The sequence below is a fragment of the Haliotis asinina genome, chromosome 15, assembly GCF_037392515.1.
Source record: "Haliotis asinina isolate JCU_RB_2024 chromosome 15, JCU_Hal_asi_v2, whole genome shotgun sequence".
Classification (NCBI taxonomy): Eukaryota; Metazoa; Mollusca; class Gastropoda; order Lepetellida; family Haliotidae; genus Haliotis; species Haliotis asinina.
The window spans coordinates 32,327,930-32,353,838 of NC_090294.1; the positions used below are offsets into that span (position 1 = coordinate 32,327,930).

The 25,909-nt window shown below is 37.5% G+C and overlaps 1 protein-coding gene across 1 annotated transcript in view; it reads left to right on the plus strand.

The window, feature by feature from the left end:
- Positions 1-25,909, plus strand: part of LOC137265618 (prominin-1-like) — a 298,050-nt gene that overhangs the window by 225,216 nt on the left and 46,925 nt on the right. The window contains exons 22-23 of the mRNA XM_067801049.1: positions 14,544-14,612; positions 23,263-23,355. Coding sequence (XP_067657150.1) covers positions 14,544-14,612; positions 23,263-23,355 — 162 coding nt within the window. The remainder of the gene's footprint in view (positions 1-14,543; positions 14,613-23,262; positions 23,356-25,909) is intronic.

The following is a 25,909-nucleotide window of genomic DNA, read 5'->3' on the forward strand; positions in this document are numbered from 1 at the left end:
GTGCCAGCTAGAGTAGACTGGGTTTTCTGACAAATATGTTTGAAATTTGTCCTGGTTAAGATCACTGCATCCTAGTCTCAGTCAACTGGGAATTATTTGACATTTTCTACTACCATAATATACAGTATGGTTCAAAATTATTGAGAATAGCTAAAGCATTTTATATTATTAAACGAGAACAAATCAGATAAAATTGAATGTATTGTGAAAGTGAACTGACCTTTTCATGTTGTGTAGGTAACAATTTAATATTTTATCAAGTCTCCTTGAGCTTCACGGCACAGTCTAAGACGGGTAGGCATACTTCCTATCAGAGAGGTTAGTGTCTCGTGAGTTATGCTGTCCCAGTATCGGACCACTTCTCTCTTCATGTCTTCAATTTTTGTCAACCCCTTTTGATTCACACATTCCTTCATCATCCCCCAAATGTTCTCAATGGGATTTAAGTCAGGACTATACGCAGGAAATGGTAATGCAGTCACATTTTTCTCCTGGAACCACTGCTTGGCATGTTTTGCGGTGTGTTTAGGATCATTATCTTGCTGCAGAATCCAGTCATTTCCATAAAACACATGTGCACTTGGAAGGAGAAAATTATCTAATATGTTAGTGTAGCGTTGACTTGTCAGATTTCCCTCAAACACACACAGCGGGGTCGTTCCTAATAAGGATATCCCTCCCCATACATGAAACTTTGGGCTGTATTTAGGTCGTTGATACAACGGTGCTGACGCAGACTTTGTCCATATTTTCACATTATTGGGATATACCCATATTGAGCTTTCATCAGTAAAAATCACATTTTCCCAGTCAAAGTTTTCATGTGCCAAACACCACTCAACACTCCTGTCTTTATGTTCTTGTTTCATGAGAGGAGAAGGAATTCTAGTCTCTTTCTCCCATCCAAGATCAATCAAATTTCTTCTAACTGTAGATTTTGATACAACTGTTGATCCCCTTTCTATCATTTCATACCTGATGTTGGAGATGCTTGCCCTTTCCTTTTTAGACGCTAAAATTCCCAGCCGGACGCGATCTGAGAAGTCCAATTTTCTGGGTCTCCCTGCTCCTTTCTGGTGCCCAAAATCATTTTCCTCTTTAAAATTCTTCCTAATCCTATACACAGTAGAAAGAGGAGTTCCTGTTCTCTCTGCCAATGTATTTACATCATCAATTCCTTGATTACACAACTCAAAAATCAACCTTCTTTTATCTTCAGCAGACATTGTTGACAGTGCTGAGGAAAATGACGTCTGCTACAAATTCAGGGGAGGTAACTCTAATTGTACTATACTCAGTAGGCCAAGATGAGTTACCTCCCTTATACCATTACTTAGTTTTAAGTATCAGTGAATCAGTTGAGGTGTTAGGATAGCTCAAAGTAAGAAGAAAAATTCTCAATAATTATGAACCAGACTTTACATCAAAGTAAACATTACATTTAACATGTTCTTTGATAAGGATTTTGAAATCAGAGGTATACAATCTGTAACTACTGGGGGCAGTGAATTCCAGAGTTTGAATATGTCTGGGATAAATGATTCATATCTTGCTATTCGGCAGTAGATGGTTCTCAAATTAATGCCATCACATAAGGAATAACAACTATGTTGCCTGACTTATTTGGGTAACAGATTGCACAGGTAATCCAGTAATAAATGATAATACATTTTATAAAATGTTAGCAGTTTGTAGTATTTTTGCCTTTCATGTGAAGGAAGTTTTATGATAAATCTTTTCATGACTTGTTCCATGGACAGCACCACATATTGTTTGAAGAGCATGTAGTTTTTCAAAAGTGAGAGCGTGCTGATCTGTACAGTTATACCAGATATGAAAGCAGTATTCAAAAGAAGGAAGAATATAGAATTTGTCACTAGCATTTTCCCGGACAAGCGATATTTGAAACTTTTAAGGCAATTTATTATGGAACTAACACTTTTAGTAATGTTGTGAATGTGTGCATCCCATGGACAATCATTTCTAGTATTATTCCAAGATGTTTATGGCTCTCAACATCGAAAAATCACATATACTCAAGTGGGTGCAAATGCATAAATCACTCATTGACATCGTTATAAATGAAACCCCCTCATTAAAACTGCTTTAGTTACCTTAAATCGACCTTTTTGACAACAGTGCACAATTCTCAGCCGCAAACGAAATTTCAACCAATCAGAGCGGCGCGTCTCCGTGACATAATTGTAGGTATAGATATGGGGGTCTATGCAGAATTCATCTACATTTCAGGGGGTAAACTATCTCGTTTACAGGTTTGTACAAACCTGAAATCGCTACAGCTGTTGTGAAAAATGAAAGCTATATGTTCTCTACTATCTGTAGACGCAAGAAAAACAAATGACCAAAAACTCACATCCACAGGGTTTAATGGTGTGTTGTGCATTGGCAGATGTTGACATGATCACTAGCCAATGGATGAGGTATGGAAAACTGTAAATAAACAATTCTAATATTACTGAGCCATTAATATAATGCATTAATGAACTATCACCTGATATCACATTTAGAAATATTGAAAACATTTGACGAGATATCTCTGCAAAAAATAAAGTTGCAAGACTCACATTTGTCTTCCTTAGTGCCATGTTACGTTTTTTACAGTCAGAGAAGACGTCTTCACAACATGGAGGCTGCTCACACACTAAGCATATGATCCCAGCACCGCACATGCTCTTCATGGTCACATGACCAGAAATTGGTGCTGGGATATATAACAAATTAATGAAAACTGCAAAAGTTTCAGTGAAAAGCGGGTTTTGAACTCTTGATAGTTAGGTTACTATCAAGGGATGTAATATCACACACTAGGCTGAAGTGATAGGGGCACTGTGCTATGGAGACAGTACAGATTAGAAAGGCATTTATAATGCATATGAAAATTATGTGATATCTGCATGCGGAAATTATACACAAAATATACTGTATGATTCTTGTATTAACACTATCATTTAGTTTTATCTCCTGATTTGCCTAGTTTCCATGTTACAACCCTTGTTTTCATAGACGATTCTGTCAAAATCACTTGGTGTCGCTAGGTTGTAATCAGTGTTAGGTGGTATAAACCTACTCGTTATTTGTCATCATTCACTTGATGCTCAGTTAATGAATTTATAACAGGTATAATTAGTGGTAACGCCACTTAGATTACTCGACAAAGGTCCCCATTTGGCATTTCTTGTGTCTGGATCGATCAAAGGATTAACCGATAACACGCTGATTGATTAATTACTTTTATGCAGATTTAAATGGGGATTTGTCAAAAGATAGTGTTTATGTATGTACATTTACTAATCTATACTGAATACGCTCTGTCGTGTCTGTGTTTGTGTAAAAACAACACCCTTCTTTCAAAGGATTAACTACCAATACATTGATTGATTGCTCAATATTGGCTAATTAAAGTACTTTTTTAAAAGAATGACGCACATTATGCAATTAGTTGCCAGGTGTGCTATCTTGGGTGACCAATGAGACTATACAGCAATGTGAAAAACCTGAAACGATGCATCACGTTTTCGTATATTTGACTGTTAAAAGACACATGACTTGGGAAATCTGCAGATGAAGTATATATAACTCGTTTTTGTGGATATTGATGGATACATGTGAGCTCCAGATAAGCTGCATGTCCAGGCATTTTAAACAGTGAAAATGATCAGTTACACATTGAAAAAAAAATTGTAGGATACCAGTTAGGCATTAAAAAATTGCAGATACGGTAAAGGTTTTACATACATGCATAAGGAATATATTTCTAGAACTTGCAAGCGTAATGAAACAGATATAGATTGCCAAGGTGGTGTTGACAGGTAGAATGAGCAATGCAGCCCTGCATTCAGTATCCCATTGTTCGCCAACGGGTATCTTATTTTAACATTGAATGTTTGCGAACTTCGCAGGAAATTTGCTGTTGCTGAACGCAGGGCTGCTTCTGTATGTTGGCACACAATCACTCATTGGTCTGATTAAAAATACCGTCCAGTCAAATTGCTGGTCTTGTGAATAATTTCATATTTTGCTATGCAATCATCCATTGGTTTGGGTAAAAATACTGTCCAATCAAATCTCTCGTCTAACAAGTTCTATTGTTGTTATCAGCAAACATGGCGTCCTGGCTTGGTAAGAAAAGTGACTGTCAAAGCAAGATATTTACATATCTGCAGCCAAAACAAGTTTTCAAAAATTCTTGACCAATTGTCAGAAACATTATGAAAGATCTCATATCATCATGTTTTGAATCTGAGAGGTGTATTGAGGTAATTTTGACTGATGTATTGTCCAAAGTAATCAATGAACCTATATCGAAAAAAAACATGATGGCAACAAACTCAAGCTAAAGACAATGAGTGGAAGCAGAAATCTCCGTGGCTACTTTTCGAAACTAATGAAAATGAAATGAAGTTGTGCTGCATGAACTGTCAATCAGAAAAATCTAAGATGTCAATCAAAAGTGTATGGGCTTCAGAGGGGACACCGAACATACAGATTTCTAGCATTATCAGACAAAATGAAAGCATTGAACACAAACGTGCTAGTTCTGACTTTGAAATGGAGAGGAAATGGGATACAGTCGATGTAGATGTGCATGAAATTGAAGATAAAGCGGATAGTTGTTGCTGGACAACAAATACAGATATACAGAAGTCAATTTGCCATATACTGACAAAGACACTTGTGAATGACATTAATTCCGCTGGGGCATTTGCGATCATGCTTGATGAGAGTACAGATGTGACTGTTGCAAAACATTTAAGCATTTGTGTCAGATATGTGAAAGAAGGAGAACCTGTCACCAAGTTTTTGTGTAATGAGCCTATCGATGATGGTTGTACCCATACAATTGTTAAATGTGTGGCAGCTGAGTTCGAGAAGTTATGTATAGACCTAATCAAATGTGAGTCACTATCAACTGATGGCGCTGCAGCAGTGATGGGAAAGCCAACTGGTGCAGGGAAACAAATTCAAGCAAAATACTCACCCTTTTGTGTACAAACCCATTGTGTGGCCCACAGGTTAAATCTAGCTTGTGTTGACTCAGTTAAGAAAAACGAGTATCTGTTGAAGTTCAGAGACAAGTTTAATGGACTGTATAATTTCATTACTGCATCAAGCAGTAGGACACTTTCATTGAAGAAGTTTCAAAAGTTGCTGGAGGAACCCGAGCTGACTGTGAAGGAGCCATATTCTATTCTATGGTTGGGACTGAAGAAGGCTGTGGAGGCAGTGTTTGAAAGTTATGAATCAGTCCTCACAATGTTTTCCAAATTTGCAGCTGAAAAAAATGCAGCAGTAAAACGTTTGCACGAGTACTTTGCCATCTAAAATGTAGCACTTGTCACCGCAGTTATGCTTGATGTTAACACAGAACTGGAAGTTCTGAGTTGTCATCTGCAGAAACAAAACCTACTCTTCAGTGAACTGCAGCCACTTGTTGAAGGAACTCTGTGTAAAGTTGAAGATATGGCAAGTCAAGATGGCCAGGGCTTGAAGGACATGAAAACGAGGATTCAAATTGATGACAGCAAAGCATCTGTTGGTGGGGAATATTTGTTGTACACACAAACCATGGATGAAGAATTTGAAACTCTGAGAATAGAGTATTTGAAGAATGTGACAAAAAAAATTAAGTTCAGGGAAGAGGACAGTGTCTTATTTGTGGACATGAGTGAGGTGATGGAGCCACTCACAGTCAACAGTGTACCTGGTGAAGAGTCAGACGATGCTATTGCACATCTCAGTGACTTGTATGGCACCCAGAAAAATGTGAGGGTGATAGAAGGTAACCTTCAGGAAGGACTTGTTGAGCATGTAAAACAAGTTCATTCCCTACTTGATAGTGAACAACTCTTTGATGGGTGGCCCAGGTTGAAAGGTATGATAAATGACACATATTCAAAGCTTCCACCATCTCAGATCTGCTAAAGAGTGATTCTTCTTCAAAAAGATCCTATGCCAAACTGCGCCATCCTTGCCAACATTGCACTCTGTATGCAACTCACCAGCATTGAGTGTGAGAGAAGTTTCAGTGCCTAGAACCGTCTGAAGACAAAATTCAGGGCTTCTCTTAGTGCCAACACATTGGAGTTCATTTAACCCCCATCTCTCCATTCGTCACTGGTAGAGGAAACGAAGACATAAAGGGAGACTTTTCAGTGATTACACATCTCATCCTCCTAAAGTACCTAAATACCTAGTCAAAATACACAAGGACTGTAACTTTTCTGCAATGGTTAACAGAAGGAAACATGAGGATGATGTAAAGTTCCAGAATAATAGAATCAAAGTCAGTGATACATGCCTTGTTGAGCATTCAACAATTTGTCATGAACAATGGTTATACATTTAAGTAATACTCTGAGCTGTTTAACTCAAATGCATTTACATATCACCTCACATCCAACTGAAACAGTTGCTGACTGGCATTTTACAAACATCCATTGGTCACCAGAATAAGATGTCATTTTTCTGGCATTCCCCTTATCATCTCAACTCCCTGCTGTGTATGAACACAACTGACTACCATTATTTGAGTTGTAACATCCTCACAAGGTAGCTATTCACAGATAGCTCACGTAGTTGCAGCACTTTGTCCAGGAATACTGTAATTAGGTGTATGCTAACATACCATGCCAATACAAAACGTATGTTTTGCAAGGTTTCCAAATGACATATTCCGGTAAGTAAAATACCCACTTACTTCAAAAACAGTGGGTAACAGAAACTGAAATACCTACCTAATTTTCATAATATTTGGTAAAGCTCATCTGGAGCTCTGGGTACATTCCTCGAACAAGGCAAGAGCCTGGCATTGCTCCTATAACTTTAATTTGTTTTAATTTTGATATTTGCATTTTGTTTTTATTAAGCTGTCGTAGCTTTCAACTTAATCATTGTTTTCATCGTGAAGTGTAATGATACAGATGACATACATAAGGGCGTGCATGTGAATTATGATTCATATAGGCAAACTATAAAATGTCTAGATATTACATTCCTGTTATACATTCGCAAATCACTTCTTTTTATTAAGTTTCAAAATGCATACAAGTATAATTATAAAGTAATTAGGATTATAAGACCAAATATAAAGACGTATATTGACAAGTGTCTACGTACTGGTGAGTGAACGTTTTGAAGAAATGTATCATGCAGTATTTTCACTTCAACCCCGACCTCGCTTTTGTTATGTTACAGGTTGTGTCATGCAAACTCCTTTTGGTCATGATTCAAAAACATCTTTAACTACGTAACGGTATAGTTAAATTTTCATTTAAATTCCAGTGATTAGTGTGTTAGGCAATTTGTGTTTCGACTGCAGTATTTATTTCTCGCACCCACCTTTAGGTAATGTCAGTTTATAGCCCACTTTCCATAGTATCGTTACATTACTGTTAGTGTTGGGTAAGTTTTCGATACACTGAGAGTTTAGCATTTTCTTAGTCCATTACTACAGAAGTAGTGAAAAATAACGACTTTATAATTAAATATCTCTTTTGCACGTAGGAATTGGTAATATCGTAACATGAAGTTAGATAGGTTGGTTTCAGATCTTTCTATACATATATGATTAAAGATGCTATCTTTCTTGCGTACGTGCCCGAGAAGGCAATTAGAGTATTTTAGAAACACAGATTTACTAACGAAGTGAATCTGGACTGGCGATGATTGGTTGTTTTCTCTGACTTCTGCTTTGGTCATATTTAAGCGAAAGGACCAAAATAGTACGGGGTCAGTAGGTCATAAGCATGTAAACAACACACACATCAGTCAGGCACACACGTCAGTCAAATTGGATACCTAGTGGATAATATATTGGACACTTGGGGAAACTTACTCTCTGGAAATGGAACAGTCGTCTTTTAAACTGAGTGAGTACCTTCTCTAGTGTTGCTGAACTGGGGAAAGTGCGACTGCCAAGTGTCAGTCTGAGTATATTGAAGTTTTTTATTACTGACCTTTAACCTTTGAAACTTAGAGTTGGCCTGCATAATAATTAGTGTACTGCCTAGCGCCAGTTAGGGCATATTGTAGTTTTCGATCACTGACCTAAACATTTGAAAATGTAGAATGTGCTTGCATAATAGTTAGGCTATAATTATATAATAATAGCCTGATAGTTGCCTTGTTAGACCGCATTTATTCATGACTGGTCGAATGATGTGGAAGTTTTGATAGTCTGACTGTGAGTTGCCAATACTTCCGGCAGAGTGTTGTTTTCACCTGTGATAGTGAGTAGCTACCTTGTTGTTGTAGGTAGGGCAGGGTAAACTATCTCTTGTAGTTGCCTGTAGGCAGGTTCATGTTGTGACTCTGTTATATGACTACCTGTTAAAGTGAGTAGCTACCTTGTTGTTGTAGGTAGGGCAGGGTAAACCATCTCTTGTAGTTGCCTGTAGGCAGGTTCATGTTGTGACTCTGTTATATGACTACCTGTTAACCATTAGGAAATAGTAGAACATATCTGCATAATATTTCTCTGTGACAAAACAATGTCAAATCGTATGTTGACTTGCATTGTTTCTAATATAATTTTAGAAGTTCATCAACCTTGTTGCATATTTTTTTCACATTTAGGCCATCTCCAGGTGTATAGGCCTGTCAGATAGACCGTTGAATGACTATTAGTGCATTCCACCGTAACAAACTACTAGTAGCAAGTATTTTTGATTATGTTACGTTACAGGTTGTGTCATGCAAAATCCTTTTGGTCATGATTCAAATAAATATTAACTACTGGTAGAAAGTAGTTTTGATTTTCTAACTTGATGAAAACAAACCATAATCTCATTAATTCAAATGGACTTTAGTCCATGACTTTACGTTTTTAAAAAATGGCAGCGCCCTGTCTGAGAATGAATGCTATTTAAGTTTGTTTTCACTGACCTACAAAATCAAAATTATTTTCTACTCGTAGTAAAACATGTATTTTATTGATGGACAATAGGATTTTGCATGACATTGCTTATGACATAACAATTTCACTCTTGGAAGCGAGGTGGAGGTCAGTATAATACATGTATTACTTGCAATATTAATGTCACTTCGACCCCCACCTTGCTTCCTTGGAAGAAGTCGTAATGTTACAAATTGTGTCATGCAAAATCCTTTTGGTCATGTTTCAAATACACATTTAACTTCTTGTAAAAAGTAGTTTTGATTTTCTAACTTCATGAAAACAAACCATAATCTCAATGATTCTAATGGACTTTAGCCTGTGACTTCACATATTTCAAAAATGGCGGCACCCTGTCTTAGGATAAATGCTATTTAAGTTTCTTTTCACTGACTTACAAAATCAAAATTACTTTTCACTGGTAGTATAATATGTATTTTATTGAAGGACATTAGGAGTTTACATGACATTGCTCATAACATAACAATTTCACTCTGGGAATCGAGGCGGGGGTTGATATAATATTGCTTACGATAATATTGTCACTTCGACCGCAACCTTGCGTCTGAGGAAGAAAGCGTTATATTCATGCAAAATCCTAATTAAAAGACTAGCCAGAAGTCTTTCATATGCAGTGGTAAAAAGAGTACCAAAAATTTGAGTTTATTCATTCTTTAAATTGCAGAACATTTCTGCATGGGAATTGCATATTTTCTGTTCTAAGGGGATTAAAAGTAACTTGCCAAATATTTGCCCAGTTGAATATTCTGTCTAGATCACAATTGGCTGCTTCATTTGGATCGTCTACAATAACATAAATGGATGTATCATCAGCAAAAAGTCTGATGTTGCTGTTAATCTCATCCAATATGTCATTTATGTATATAATAAAGAGTAGAGGTCATAAAACTGAACCCTGTGGAACACCAGCCATGAGTCTTCATGTAGAACTAAAACCATTAATAACCACCTTTTGTACTGTATTCTGTAAATAACTTTCAAACCATTTTAGTGTAGTTTCCTTTAATTCTATTAGCCTGAAGCTCTTGAATAATTCGCTTGTGCCAGACTTTGTCAAATGCCTTGCTAAGGTCACAGAAAACTAGATGTCTTCATCTAGGCTTTTAATGATAAAGTTATACAAGCATGTTAATTGGTTGGCACTAGAGTCGCCTGGCATGAATCCCAGCTGAATATTGGACAATAAATTGTTGTCTCTAAGGTCAGGTCTCAAAGGTAACATGCTTGAATACACATTTTTCAAACATTTTAGATAAACAACTCATTGCTGCCCCAGGCCTGTAGTTGGAGCATTCATTTGTGCTTCCTTTCACTTCCTTCCACAAGGACAGAAGTACCCTTTGATATAGGGACAGATTAAAGAACTTAGGGTGTTAAGTATTTGCTGCTACTTTCAGAATTTTGTTACTAATTCCATCAGGACCTGTAGTTTTAGAGATATCAGCTGATTTGAGGATGTCTTTAACTTGCCCCTGGTTTAAGAATATCTCTGAAAATCAGTCCCTTTGTTGATGGTGTAGTTCAGTGTCAAGACTAATATTTGGATTCGGCGCATTTGATTGTTTGGTGAAATATTCATATGTGACACTGATGGCAAGGTAGAGATGCTAGATGTTTTAGTCTTGATATAATTTTGACAAGGCTCCACCATATCTTGGTACCACGAGAGGTTTTTATTCTTTCCTCTATGTTAAGGGCATGTTTCTTCTTTGCACATCTAACCGCTACGATAATTTGATTTCTAATTGATCTGAATTTCTCACAATCACTCAGTAAGTTTCTCCTTTTCGCAAGTTTATGTTGTTGGTTTTGTTTCCTTACTAATGATCTTATATTATTGTTCAACCACAGAGGACTCGAGGGGCAAATTGTGACTTTTGTTGAGAATAAATCTATCACATGCATCTGTGATTAACTTTGCCAGTAATTCTGCAATGGTATTGATATTTTTGCTTGAACGTAACACATTGATATTTATTCCATTGATGGCATTCTTCATTCCTTCTTTGTTGATTCGTGTGTAACCATAAATCTTCCATTTAAAACAACTTTATTTATGAGTCAACTCTTTTAGCATGACGTATATTGGACAACGATCACTACATGTTGGATGCCAGAATCATAGTTATATGGTTTAAACATATTTATTCATGAAAAACGAATGGATTGGCAAACAAGCTAAAAGCTTATGTTAATGCCTCTCCAATGCATTTTACAAAAGTAAATAACCAAAGTTCTAATACAGGATAGTCACATGACAAACCATGAGGTAAATGCACGTGAAACTAGTTAATGGTTAATGTTTCAAAAACAACCAATATATTTCTTAGAGCTAGTAATTCTCAACCACATTTAGTATCAAATCTACGAGAATCAATGACGAAGAGGTAGACGGATTTTAAAATGGCTAGATTATCAAGACCAGATAGTTCACTATTTCCATATAAGATTGTCTTTAAGCTGTATCCATGTTTGTAATATTCTGCATCATTTCTTAGTACAGTGTAATTAGGACAGACAAGTAGATAGTGTTTGGTATCTTCACTAGGAGCGCCCTAAGAACAGGAAGGATCGTTTGAAAGATGTCGTTCAAATTTATGATAGTTCAGATCACTACAGCCGAGACGAAAGCCTGCAGTGAATAAATGTATGTCCAGGTTGTGAGGTTATTTTTTCAATAAATGATTTTTGGGATTGTATCATTTTAACGTCATTTGGTAAGGCATTCCAAAGATCTACTGTACTTGGTAAAAAGGATCTTGAATAAAGACTTGTTTTTATGTGAATGTTGTGTAAGTTTGGTGAATCTCTTAAGTTGTATGAATTATTGACCAAAACGCTATCTGGGACAAGGGCACATAAGTAGTCTGGTGCTTTGCCGTTTATCATTTTATGGAAGAGAGATAACTTTTGTATACGTCTTCTCTCATAGTTATATTTTCATCATTTGTAAATATCAGATCATTCAGTGTAGAAGAATGTTGGGTAATTGTGGTAGGTTCATTAATAAACTGTTTTAGTCCATGTGCCTGGTGAAAGAAGTTGAAAGAGGTGTAGTTTTCCAGAGAAGATTAATATTAAAGCCCCCAGTGATAATAGTACAAATATTTAAATTGAATTTCCATTATGCATCACTTTTGTCAGTCCTGTACACGGTTCAAATCAGATAGGAATGAGATTTACACTTTACCTGGATTGTATAAGGAGTGGAATTTAGTTAAGTGTATAAAGGTTTTATGATGAATTTCAGATTTCATATGTATTTTGACTTCAAAATAGCCCACTGCCTGCCTATGATGGTCTGTAGTCAATAAAAAATGTATTGAAAACTGTCCAAGCAGTGGGAACTGGAACTGATGCATGAATGCAACATAAGATAAGGAAAAACCAATTGAGAGACTCCAAAGTGTATGTCATAGCAGCGGTATCATCAAATGTGAAAATACAAGAAAAGAACAATTGTGTAGGAAATCCATTATAAGTGTACCCATCAATATCAAGCCGGTAAGGAAGTATACCAGTGTTCAGACAAAGGTTATGGTTATCAAAATTACTATCTGGCACATTAACGAGACTATTTACGTTTGTATTTATAAACAGGAAATGATAAAATGATAAAAAAGTAAACAGCTAAAGTTTGCCGCTTATCTTGGAACACCATTCAGTGGAGTACTTCCTAAAAACAACACTTGCTGCATAGGCCAGATAAGCTTAAAACAGTTCAAAGGGATTAAATTAAATGGAATGACTAATAAATTGACACTGATGAAGGACCAGTTTAGTCAGTGTCAGCAACGCTGTTGATCTCCATATAAGTGTCATGAAACCTATCCACGCCTGCTGGATGGTTTCAGCCTTTCAAGCAGTCTCTAAGAAATGTGTGTTACGTGGCTGGCGCCTGTCTGTTCTATCAGACATACTGATTGAGTGACTTTTGTTCAGGTATCCATTGTTTGACATGTGACACATGAGTACGAAGGAGTAATGCTAGTAAATAGTCATTCTTCGCGTTGTTGTCATTGCTTGTATTGTCTAGATCTATTGTTAATTATATGAACTGGTGAAAAATAGAGCGAAGATAGGACAGGTTGTTTGCTGATTATTCATTGCATTCTACCAGCAAATTGCATCACAATATTTTTGAGAGCTCAAGTCATTCACAATTTTCACAAAAATATCATGCTCGCAAAAATTTAATGATTTATAGTATGTGACATATGTGATTCAGTGATCTGACATAATTATTATTCTTCACTGGATCTGACGCATCAAGTATTTAAAAATTTTGTAGACATAGATCATTTAATCTGGTGGATCAGGTTTGCAAGAAGGATAAGGACTATGATTTATGGATATACAACTTCTTTTATTCATTTGAACATAGATGAACATAATGTCATTGTCAAGCAAGTGGTACAGGATAATAAATTCCAAGTCAAGAGAGGCGTTATCGCAACCCTGACCCGTTGTACCAAAAACATCTCCTCAACACCTGAACTACTCAAGATCGAGCTGGACCACCTCAGACATGCCTTCACAACCTACAATGAATACCCGCCCTCCTTTGTCAACAAGACCATCAAGAGCACCCTCTATCCATCCACCAAGAGCCCCAAACAACAATCAGCTCCCTTCACCATCAGCATCCCCTACATTGGATCAACCAGCCACCACATCTGCTCCTGAAACAACAGGCCAACATCGATGTCACCTTCCAAAGAGGAGACACCATCCAGAACCTCCTGCAAGCTACAGGCAGACCCACAGCATCCCCTCATCCATAGACTAGAGGAAGACCAGACCTCAGTTACGAAACAGGGCTCCAATTCAACCATTGCCAACCACATCAGAGACCACCCAAACCACACCATCAACTGGAACAAAATCAAAATCTTAGAAAAAAACAGCCTACAAAAATTACTCAACTTCTAGAATACCCTGTACCATTTCCTTGACAACAACATTAATATCTATATCGAAACATTGCACGCACAAGATTAGAGAAGTTGTATATCCGTAAATCATAGTCCTCATTTTCAGTCTACTCAACTTATAGAATGCCTATCAAAAAGGTTTGCAAGAGTACAGAAGCAGATTAGAGTATTCTGTGATCCTGTGGCCTGCTACATTCATTCCAGTTCAACTGGATCCTCATTCCATAGACAAGGCGAGGGGGGTATTGTTGAGTGGTCAAAAAGATTTGTCACATCATTGCTGAGAGTATGTGGTGGTAGCTTGTGCATGTTCATCAACATACATACATTGACAGTGATTATATTGTATAAAATATTGTTCCTACTCAAAAAATTTTGCAGTAGAGGTATAAAACAGATCTCAGTGACTCTAGAAGGATGTTGCAAAGCAGAAATTTTCAAACCAGAGCCATTTTGATACATGTAACCTGATCTAGCTGTTAACTTGTAAAGATCTGATTCACAAGATTACTTATCTTATCGCAGTGTTCAATACCTTTTTTAATTTTGGGTCTTGTTAGGACTGTGGCTTCACGTATCGAGTAATTCCCCACAGTTCTGTTATTTTGTTGCTCCCATGTACCCTTTCATACGTGTTTGAATACAAGTGTTTTAATTCTGAGCATTATTTGCAGGAAGCAAGGAATTTTGCTCATCGATTAACAGCTATAGTCGATTCCTTTGTTGGAGATGCTCTTTATGGGGTGAGTATGCACAATAGAATCTTGAATTTAGGAAATATCTTATCAACTGCTCCTCATCACCTTAAAGACAACATGCAACACAAAGCACAACTTTGCAGATTCTGATACCTTTCAGTACAAAATATCAAAATGCAAACTGAACTTCTAAAGTTCTTTGTATTAAGAAGTGCAGAGGTGTTATATTTTGTGTATTTATATATTTTGTATTTTGTAAATTTAGTAATAATGCCACACACAGGTCACATTTTGCCATATTCTAGTATTTGCAGTTTTGGTCACTTTAAATAATCTAAATATAATTTATATTTCGGTTTCAAACGTAATTGTTGGAATCAAATGAATTATAAATGTAAACTAATATACTGTTACCTGAGGGTGTCGGGGTGTTATACCCTTCTCCCTAGGCAGTCTGTGTTTCCTCCCACTCTTTGTCTGGGGATGATGTAGCTAGACGGTATACTCAAGGATAAGTCCAGTTTGGCGTTCGAGTCCTTTTATTTTTGGTATTGTTTTTCACAAACAAAGGTCCTCAAATATTTCCTGGTTGCTGGTCTAAACACAACATTAGTTTACAATGTCCTGGGAGAACTTGTTGGTTTCTTGCACAACTTCTGATACTATAAGTTCATCTGAGCCATTCTCTCAATATACAGAGAGAAACTCTCAAGTCAACGGTGGGGCCCAGAATCGCGCACCACTCACGGGACAACTAACAAAATAGAAGTCGTGACAATTTAGGCTCCTCCCCCCGAAATAATGTCCTACGTCATACAAAAATGACTCATACCCAATCTTAATAATTAGTTACTTTCATTAGTCCCTTTCCGAGACTTTATCGGTACCATCAAATTCTTCCAGTATAAAATATCTTCGTTAATCAACTTTTAGCCCTTCATCAACCAAACATTGCCATATCTGACAAAATATCAAATAATATTTCAGACTGGTAGGTGCCAGAAGATACTTAAACAAATTATTTCCGATCCTCTGCCTGTCCCTTTTATTGACAACTGACCACTAATATCCGAATGTCCATCCGCCTAATCATGTATGATCACAAGGTCTTAGTTTATGTCAGTTCAGAGAAATTACCATTTCCCCACAGAAAAGTGAATCCATAAAAATTTGGTTACTTGGTCAATGCACTTTCCCAGTACATTGACCCTTCCTAACTTGACTTCAATTTTTCCTTATATTTTTATCAAATATTTTATAAACTTTTTAACTCTAAATGTCTTGGTTATACATGCCCCTCCTGTTGTAGAGCATGTCCCATGCGATTGATAAATGGCTTAAATTCCATCATACACATATAAACATCAATAGCAAAGATTAAGATATACATAACTTGTACAATATTAATAAGAAACATCAATAGAATACCTATATATCTGAGGACCCAAAAACTCAAAATGCCAAAATACAAGTAAATGTCTCAGATAGGATCTGTCTTTGGTTGTACCTATCTGAGAAGCGAAACAGTCATTTAATAATTAATAACCTTGAAACAGTATCCCAATGAACATAGCCGATGCAGAGGTATAAGTTAAAATTGTACAAATCGAAAAGCACGTAAAAATTCTTGTTTGGACTCTTGAACATTTTCTCATTTTTCCATTCACAAAGACTACAAAATTTTTACAACACCATTTTACACATTTGGATTATAAATTCACAAAGCATGCAACATCTAAATACAGTATGGAATAATTAATACATGAGGACACTAGTATGTCTGAGTTCACATATGCTATCATGACTGAGTTTCTTTTCTAAGTCACATGTGCTGAAATCATTGCAATGTTCTCTTGTATTAAAAAAACTTAACAAGAATTTAACTTTATGTATTCTGTCTTTACTGTTACACAAGGTGATGGAGCAGAAAGTCTACCTGACTCATTAATAAATACTGGATACAGTTCATGTCCATGTATCAGTGAAACGAACATGAATGAAATAATGTGTCCAATTAAGTGTCTGTATAAAAGATATGAAGTTCATAATAGCCATAGCATGTCCCCTATCAGAGTCTAGTTATCCGTAGAGAGATGACCAGTTGAGTGTAGGTAAATTATTATTTTGTCTTTCACTAATTTTACAACTCTCAAAGACTAAAAGAAAATACTCACAGGAATGACTTTACTTGATATGGTTAGGTGGTCTTGTCACTGGATGTTGCAGGGAGCATCAAAGTAACATAAACAGTACTGTCCTGACTGATGAAATATACCTTCGAAATTGTGTAGTGTTTGAGTATTCCTGTTCTTTGGAAGTTTATTGTTTCAAGAAATTCTGTTACCAATGTAAGATACTGTGGATTTTGGTGCATAAAGACAACTCACTCCCCTTTGACTAAAGATAGTACCCCAGTGAAATTTATAGGTATGTAAGAAGCATGTTGTCAATGGTATTTAGTTCTGTTGTCAACGGTGTATTGAAGTTCTGAAGCTGAAAGGTCCCATGAAACATCAACAATTGAAAAAAAAATCTCCTCATTTCAAATACTCTGTTCCTTCTCCTTATCCTAATGAGACAATATCTCTCCTAAGTGAAGGAATATTCAGCACTCCCAATTGGTCGTCACCAATATACCATATCACCCTCCCACAAGGGATGTTTACTACATCAAATAGACCGTAGAAGAGCGCGCATTGCTCATACTGTCTCTGTTCATGAGAAAATAACATGCAGTACTCGTGGGTCAGTCAAATATTTTATCATAAAGACCTTGTTAATATTTAATGTCCAACTGTGACCAGGCGAGAAAAAAATTGTCACCCATCGATGTAATTGGCCTCCGCTTACACTCCACGACCGATTTATAGGTCTTCACCCAGGCTACGAGACAGATCGACACCCCGTCCTTCGTCCCGAATGAATTCATCGTTAGTCTTTCGACTGTCCTCATCGTTCAGAAACCTGAGGTAGATGTTCATCTACCCCACACTAGAGAGTGTCAGTCATCTCTAGACTCTTTTGAGCTTTTATATATACCACGAATGCAGGCATGTCCCTCTGCTTCGTATACATCAATTCACGTAAATGCAATCATGTCCCTCTGCTTCATATACATCAATTCTCATAAATGCAGGAATGTCCCTCTGCTTCATATACATCAATTCTCATAAACGCAGGAATGTCCCTCTGCTTCATATACATCAATTCTCATAAATGCAGGAATGTCCCTCTGCTTCATATACATCAATACTCGTGTGCGCGGGCATGTCCCTCCGCGACTTTTCCATAACTATTTTCATAACTTTGGGTACCCATATAGACTGACACGTGTCATAACAATATTGGGACTTAAAAATATATGTAGCTACCTTATACTCGGAGTTTAGGAACATCATGTTTAGGAATTAATCTTTTGGACTTGTGCTTCCGTTTTGTTTTTCCCTTCATCGTCTTTCTGAAGTGGAAATCCTCAACTATTTCTGCTGGGAAAAACTCCCATAGGACCATTTCACTTTTTAAGACATCTAGATACCTGACCTTGTGCATTTTACCCCTGTGATACAACATACATTGTCTACTGCTTTGATTTGTCTGTTATCCACTGCATGACTGGTTTCATACCACAGTCCCTGCGAGTTTGATAGAGTTTCCTTTAACCCCTTTTCACATCTACAAAAACTGAGACACACTCTATAGTTTGTCAGTCATGTCAGCGTCAGCTACGAAAAGTGTTATTCACCTGCCTTAACTATTATATTGTCAAATTGAGATTCAAGTAAGATAACTCTTACCTGTAGTCATACCTGTTGACATGCATATGTCATCACTGACATGTATGGTGTTTATGTGTTCATTATTAAACAATATGACATTGCCACCTGCATCACCAACTGGCTACTCAGAAGGATGAGTCGTCACCTGGTGAACCAACCTGTAAAGACAGGCCACTTTGTGTATCCGACATGGAGGCAAGTACCTAGTGCGCCTGGGTGCATAGCCAAAACCATGTTAGGACATGTCACATAGTTTCTTACACAATGACTAGTAGGTTAAATACTGTTACCTGCGTCGACTTGTAGAGTGTGTTTGCTGTACTGGTCTCACTTTACATATTATCCAAGACAACTTTCTCTTTTACCTTTATAACTGCCTAAGTGAATATTTTAATGACTTAATGACTGGTAGCATTCATCCATCTGAATGATTCAACTTGATGTTCAGGTGGAGTAATACATCTAGTACCATACACATGTAAAGATTCTGTAATGGACTCAGTTGGTTCACAAACCCTTAATTCTATGTTCAGGTCATCCACATGAACATGTAATAGTGTGTCTGTACTAGACACACTATTTGCTAAAAGAACAAGCAATGAACTCTGCCATTCCAAATCCATAAATATAAGTTTCTGAGTCAGTCTATTGCGACTTATGTCAATGGCAATTTTGTTTCTTCGAAAAAAATGTAAACTTAACAATACCTGTAGTTAATGTTGAGTGGCCATGAAATTCCTGACCAATTCTTAAGATATACCTACTACATCTAACTGATTTTTATCCGCTCCAACCAATGTCCTGGCAACTTGTTTTGTAATAGGAAATGTGTTCTCACTCTTTTTAGATAAGAAAACATCTTATTTCATGCAGCTCAAACTAGCACCTGAGTCACATAGCACATTGTATTACCCTGAATCTTAACCACTACTTGTGAAAACATCATCACTCAAATCACCATCTTAATCTTACTGGGATCTGGCTCTGGATTATCTTCAGTTGTAGATTTGTGCCTACTGCTGTAAACACCATTATTTGTTAATTTGTGCTAATTTGTCAGCATTTAGTATCACACTGTGACTTTGGTGGAAGTTTGACTGAGAACCACCTAATGTAGTCTTAATTTCCTACCATATCAATAACTTTGTAATAATTCAGCAAAGCACTCAGACATACTAAAATGTGTTCTACCGCAACCTCTGAATACCCTCCTAGGATTCGGCATCTGTGTACCATCCACATGGTCCACGGTACCCAGATCTGTCTATGGACTGAAACATCTGATACAGAGCCGTTGGTTTCTGTCCCTGAGAGCAATAAAAGTTCTGTGTTCCACTAGGCTCTTGAGGCTGAAATCCTGAATGTCACTCAGCAATGCTACTCGGCAAGGAGTAGCACTATGCTGTCCATCTGAATTGTTCCTCTGAACCCTTGAGTTCTCCCTAAATGTCAAGAACAGTATCTCTCCCTCAAGGTCCTCAGTAAGCTTCACAAGTTTACCCGAGGAGGGCAATGTGCTAGCAAAAGCAGCATCTGCCATCCTAGCACTCTCAAGCACCTCATCCTTTGTATTGTGAGGCCTGGTCAAGATAAACTGCTTTATCTGAGGCTTGGCATTCCTTATCACAGCATCCTTGACAAAGTTATCGTCAAGCTGATCAAGACCTCTGGCCTCATGTTTTAGATCTTTTATGAAGTCCTCAAAGTTCTCAGAGTCCTGCATCCTACTGTACAATCTATCTGAGCTATCATACATTTTCACAGAATTCTGTATGTACCTAGCAAGAAAAGCAGCTTTTACTTACTCCCATGAATCATTGTCAAAGTCTTTTGCCTTGAACGATTTGAAAGCTTTTCCATCTTCCTGCAAATTGAAAGTTCCCTTCTTGCCCTCATCTGAATAACTGTTCAATGATATAAACTTTTCATTAAGTTTCAACCAAGCACTGGTCTTCCCTGATTCACTTAGATCAAATTTCTCCAGACTGATGTGACTAAGGGCCAAAGATTTAGATCTACTATCTAACATGAGCTAACATCATGACCTGTTAAAGCAGTGAAACTTGGTGAGAATGCTGGCAGATCAATTGAGGCTTCAGCATGGTTAATGGGAGTAGAACACTCAACTACTGTACCCTTATCATCAGATGACATGAAATATACATAATAGGTACAAACAATAGTCACAAAGTTAGATAAAAGTCAGATTCAGAGTTTCACAGAACACATACTAAACATTCAGTTAACACAGAAGAAAGTTACTAATCACACAAGTAGTCTGCTTGGGTGGGGTATGTCCCGCTGAAACTGTCCAACAGCAGGAAATCAATAACACTGTTCTGGTAGTGACCACACTGTCCAGGAAATCAATAAGTCCCGATGCCCATAGAGTTACTGTTCACTATCAGGCATGTGGAGATATGTTCACACTGCTGAAGGGGGAATTCACCCTTTTCAGTACATAACCTCCCATGAATGGCAACAGTTTCTTCCAGATCCACATAGCACATACCTATAGCAGGAGAATTGTTCACATACCTCTCATCTTGAGTTGTCAAGCCAGCCAAATCATAACATTTACACAACAGGAAAAACCCTGAGCTTGGTACGGAGAACTTGAAGCATCTCCACCATCTGTTACCTGAGGGTGTCGGGGTGTTATACCCTTCTCCCTAGGCAGTCTGTGTTTCCTCCCACTCTTTGTCTGGGGATGATGTAGCTAGACGGTATACTCAAGGATAAGTCCAGTTTGGCGTTCGAGTCCTTTTATTTTTGGTATTGTTTTTCACAAACAAAGGTCCTCAAATATTTCCTGGTTGCTGGTCTAAACACAACATTAGTTTACAATGTCCTGGGAGAACTTGTTGGTTTCTTGCACAACTTCTGATACTATAAGTTCATCTGAGCCATTCTCTCAATATACAGAGAGAAACTCTCAAGTCAACGGTGGGGCCCAGAATCGCGCACCACTCACGGGACAACTAACAAAATAGAAGTTGTGACAATTTAGGCTCCTCCCCCCGAAATAATGTCCTACGTCATACAAAAATGACTCATACCCAATCTTAATAATTAGTTACTTTCATTAGTCCCTTTCCGAGACTTTATCGGTACCATCAAATTCTTCCAGTATAAAATATCTTTGTTAATCAACTTTTAGCCCTTCATCAACCAAACATTGCCATATCTGACAAAATATCAAATAATATTTCAGACTGGTAGGTGCCAGAAGATACTTAAACAAATTATTTCCGATCCTCTGTGTGTCCCTTTTATTGACAACTGACCACTAATATCCGAATGTCCATCCGTCTAATCATGTATGATCACAAGGTCTTAGTTTATGTCAGTTCAGAGAAATTACCATTTCCCCACAGAAAAGTGAATCCATAAAAATTTGGTTACTTGGTCAATGCACTTTCCCAGTACATTGACCCTTCCTAACTTGACTTCAATTTTTCCTTATATTTTTATCAAATATTTTATAAACTTTTTAACTCTAAATGTCTTGGTTATAATACATCCATGTCTTTGTCATTCAGTAATTTGCACCATTACAGTCATTCATATTTATTTTTCAAAGCGGTAAGAATGTATTACACTGGACATGTCAGCCATTTTTGTGCCAGTTCAATCAACATATTCTGCTTTATTTCAAGGGTTTAGGGTTAGATTTACTTTTAGTGTTAGGGACTAGGATGCATGAACACCATTTGTTTTCCTTATGCATTTTTAATACTTTGTTCACATGAAAAACAGGAGAATAAAAATATTGAATAAACGATGAAATGTTTTAATGTAGAAATTTTGGGCTAATGGAAATCGGCCTCAAACTTGCACCCCAGCCACTGGATCTACATATTTTCAGTAATGATTCAAAGTTTAACTCACCCTCGTGCCATCACTAGACATGCCCATGTCTCACTCATTCCTTAGCGCAATCCACATTATCCTTACTGTGTTCCCTACAACACTTTTCTGTCATGAAAGCACCCAATGATTTTTATACAAGCATGTCATTCATGCATTCACCACTATACGGACATCTGATGCCTGACATCGACAACAGTTTCCATTTTGAATCATATCGGCTCATTCCACACAACATGATATCTTATAGATTATGGAATTGGATACCATTGTGCCAAATGGTATCAGATTGAAAGCACAAGACGCCAAGTGTACCCATAACCTCTGTAATTGTCCATAAGCTATTTGACTCTTTCTGTTCATTTCTGTCTCGTCACATGAATGACTAGCTAAATTTGCACATTGTACAACAATATGGACGTAGCTCTGTCGGTTAGCTGTTGGACTAACAATCTGAAGGTCACGGGTTTGTGTCCAATGGGTTCTCACAAACTGGTTGCCTGTCTCAATGACATGGTACCTACAGCTGAGAACGTCCTTACGAGTGATTGTGGTGCTGAATTCTAAAGGTGCTGCATGTGTATTTTTAGCCTTGTATCCTCTACTATAAATATTACACAGTTGTTCTTTAGAAGGTAGTGAGTAACGCCATAATGCCACTCAGTAGAAAGGATTGAGAATATTTTTGCATTTTACAGATAATAGGTTGAATGGAAGTTGGAAGGATTATGTCCAATTTTCAAAACAAACAACTCGGCGTTAAAGGCGTTATCTCCATAACAAACAATGAATGATGACAAGATTCCCCATTGACTTGACTTCCAATCAGTACAGGTAGTCCCTGATAGTCTCCCTTATAGGTGTGTTTCACAGAGTTGGCAAACTGGGAGTAATCAATTATACAGGTATATATTTCAGCAGTGTATGTTATATGTCTTGAATAAATGATAATTATGTTTTACTTATGTTTATTGTTTTGGTTTCATATAAGCTTTACACAAATTTGTGTTGTTTTCTTTACTGACCCTTCATTTCAATGGCCCTTGCAGTTGGAGAATGAGATTGGAAGATGCACTCCTATCTACAACATCTATGCTTCGATGTTGGTTAATGGATTTTGTCGGTACACACTGGATGCTTTGGTATGTACTTATGAAATTTTCTTTCTTTCTTTGCAATTGAGGGTGATAACCTTTTATTGCCAATTAGACATGTCAGATTGCTATGTGGCAGTGTGGTACAGTATATTACCATGTATAAGTCGAATATTGAGGACCAAAATATGAACCCTGTACAAGGGGGTCGGCTTATCTATGAGATACAATTTCATGAAAGTATTTTCCAGATCATCAGTGCTTGGTCAGGACGATTTTACAGCCTGGTTAGTGGTACACCTGCCATGAACTTTAAGACGATTACAGCCACTTTGTTATACAGTATATGATAATAAAATATGTATTAAAGAATTCAGTTTTAATTATTTCAAAATATTTTGCTCTTATTCTGTTTCGTACTTACCTATTTCACACAATAAATCCAGGAAAAAGAACTTATAATCCTCTCTGGTTGCCATTTACAAAATGACATGTGCCTATGCGATCAGCTGTTTCCTGTGACTTTACATTCGGTAATTCCTTCCTGTTGTTTTCTAATGCCATACAAACAATACAGAAGTATTGGTGATAATAGGCCCGATTGCTATTGTTTTGATATTTGCAGAAACACTTTCAAGAAGTGGGAGATTATCTGAGTAGGGGCATAATTCCTTTTCATTTGTGACATATCTTAATATCCCCTTACCCTTTTTCTTCTTTTCATTTTTACGCATTGAGAAAATTATTATACAAAGATTTCTCAAATAATATGTATGGTCGTCTTTTCCTGATTGTCAGTGGCTTTTCACTTTTTAATGGGTTACCACAGGGGAAATACCTCCATTATTCAGGCTCTAGTTGAATAACATGTGAGGCAATTTGTTTGATGGTAGATATCGTACATAAGGTCTGAACATCAACAATATCACTTTACCCTTGCCAAGAGTATTTTCATATTTGTATGAAGCAGTTTTATTGGATAAAGATTGGTTTCTAATGATGCTTGGTCAAATACATACATCTGACCTAGGGCAGTCAATGGATGCTGTCCTCTTAACTCATTAAACCAGAGAGCCACTTCACTGCTCAACACCTTTAACCCTATGCTGATTGCCTGCCTTGCTGTGGCAAGACTAATAAACATAAGTTGCTTATGAGTTTATGCAATAATATATTCCTCTCTTATGGTCAGCTCAGGTAGTCTAAACAGCGTGCACAGTCAAATGCTAAGCCTAATGCTCGTCTCTAGCGCTTGTTTACACCCCGCTTTACCACGGTCTTGGCCTTACCCCAGTCACTAAGGTACGGCAAGCACCATACATACTGTACTCGTAACACTATATCATAGTTTTCTTTCTTGTATATGTGGTTACTAATATGTTACTTACCATGCAATACACAGATATCTATACGTATACTTCAATGACTTATCCATAATACTTCTACAGTTACCAACAATGCTTATTCAGATACCCACAATCCCTTTCGGCCAGATGGACGCCATATTGAAGTCTCACATGGTTTTTCACAACAATATGCATTGAATTTACTCCTGCACTATGGAATGAGGTCAACCACGCACTTGCCGAAGGAATACCCGCGGCAATCGCGCAAGGAGTTCAGGTAACTATGACAGGTGGGCCAGAGACCAACCGGAGAACTGGTCAACACAAGTTCTCAAACGTAAGCTCGCGAGCATGGGGATGCGAATTCCAGACAACTTCCCCAAGAAAGTCCTTGTACAGATGTACATGCTCAATGTCAAAGAACAAGATCAACCACACTTGTCACCCGGACAGGCAGTTACCACCCGTTTGCCGTCGGCAACCATCACGGGGGCTGGACATGATCGACAACTGGAAGATCGGGAGGAAAGTACGATACCGATACAGACTAGTTAGACCAGAGGAGACAGTGATGCGGAACCCACCCTCCGCCACGTTCTAGCGGAATGCCGAGAATTACGAGGTAAGGTGGAGGACATGGAGGCCAGACAAGATCACAGAAACCAGGGTATTTCTACTTATTTTACTGGCCTCAATCTACAAACATTACTTAGCAGTAACACACCTGTCCTTAGTACCAACAAAGCATGTTTGTCATATTAACCAGTCCCATCTGATTCCTTGCCACACAGACCCGGCGAAAAACAAGCATAGAAAGGACATTATAGAAGGTAAAAAATATTTCAACTTAGCCAAGTTGTTATCTACAAACACGGAATCAGGAGTATACAGAATTGTGGAATTCTCTTCGGAAGGCAGTGAGTCAATACTTGTGAAAGAGGATGTCAAACTTAAGTGCCCCCTGACTTTGGGCGAATTCATAAAAGCCTTTGGCATCTACAAGGCAGTGTTTTGTGAGGCCTACCCTCATTGCAGGAACGAAATGGACAAGTATGAACGGTTGATTGTAGACATGGCCTCACAATATGGTGGATCATTATTTTATGAATACCACCGTATGTTTGCGACTATGGCAGCATCTTTTGTGTGTAAAGGGGTGATCATTGACTTGAGCATTATAGATACCAGGATCTATACCATAGTTACCTCAGGGCGACGTACTCGGGCGTGTAACATATGTCACAGCCTTACCCACA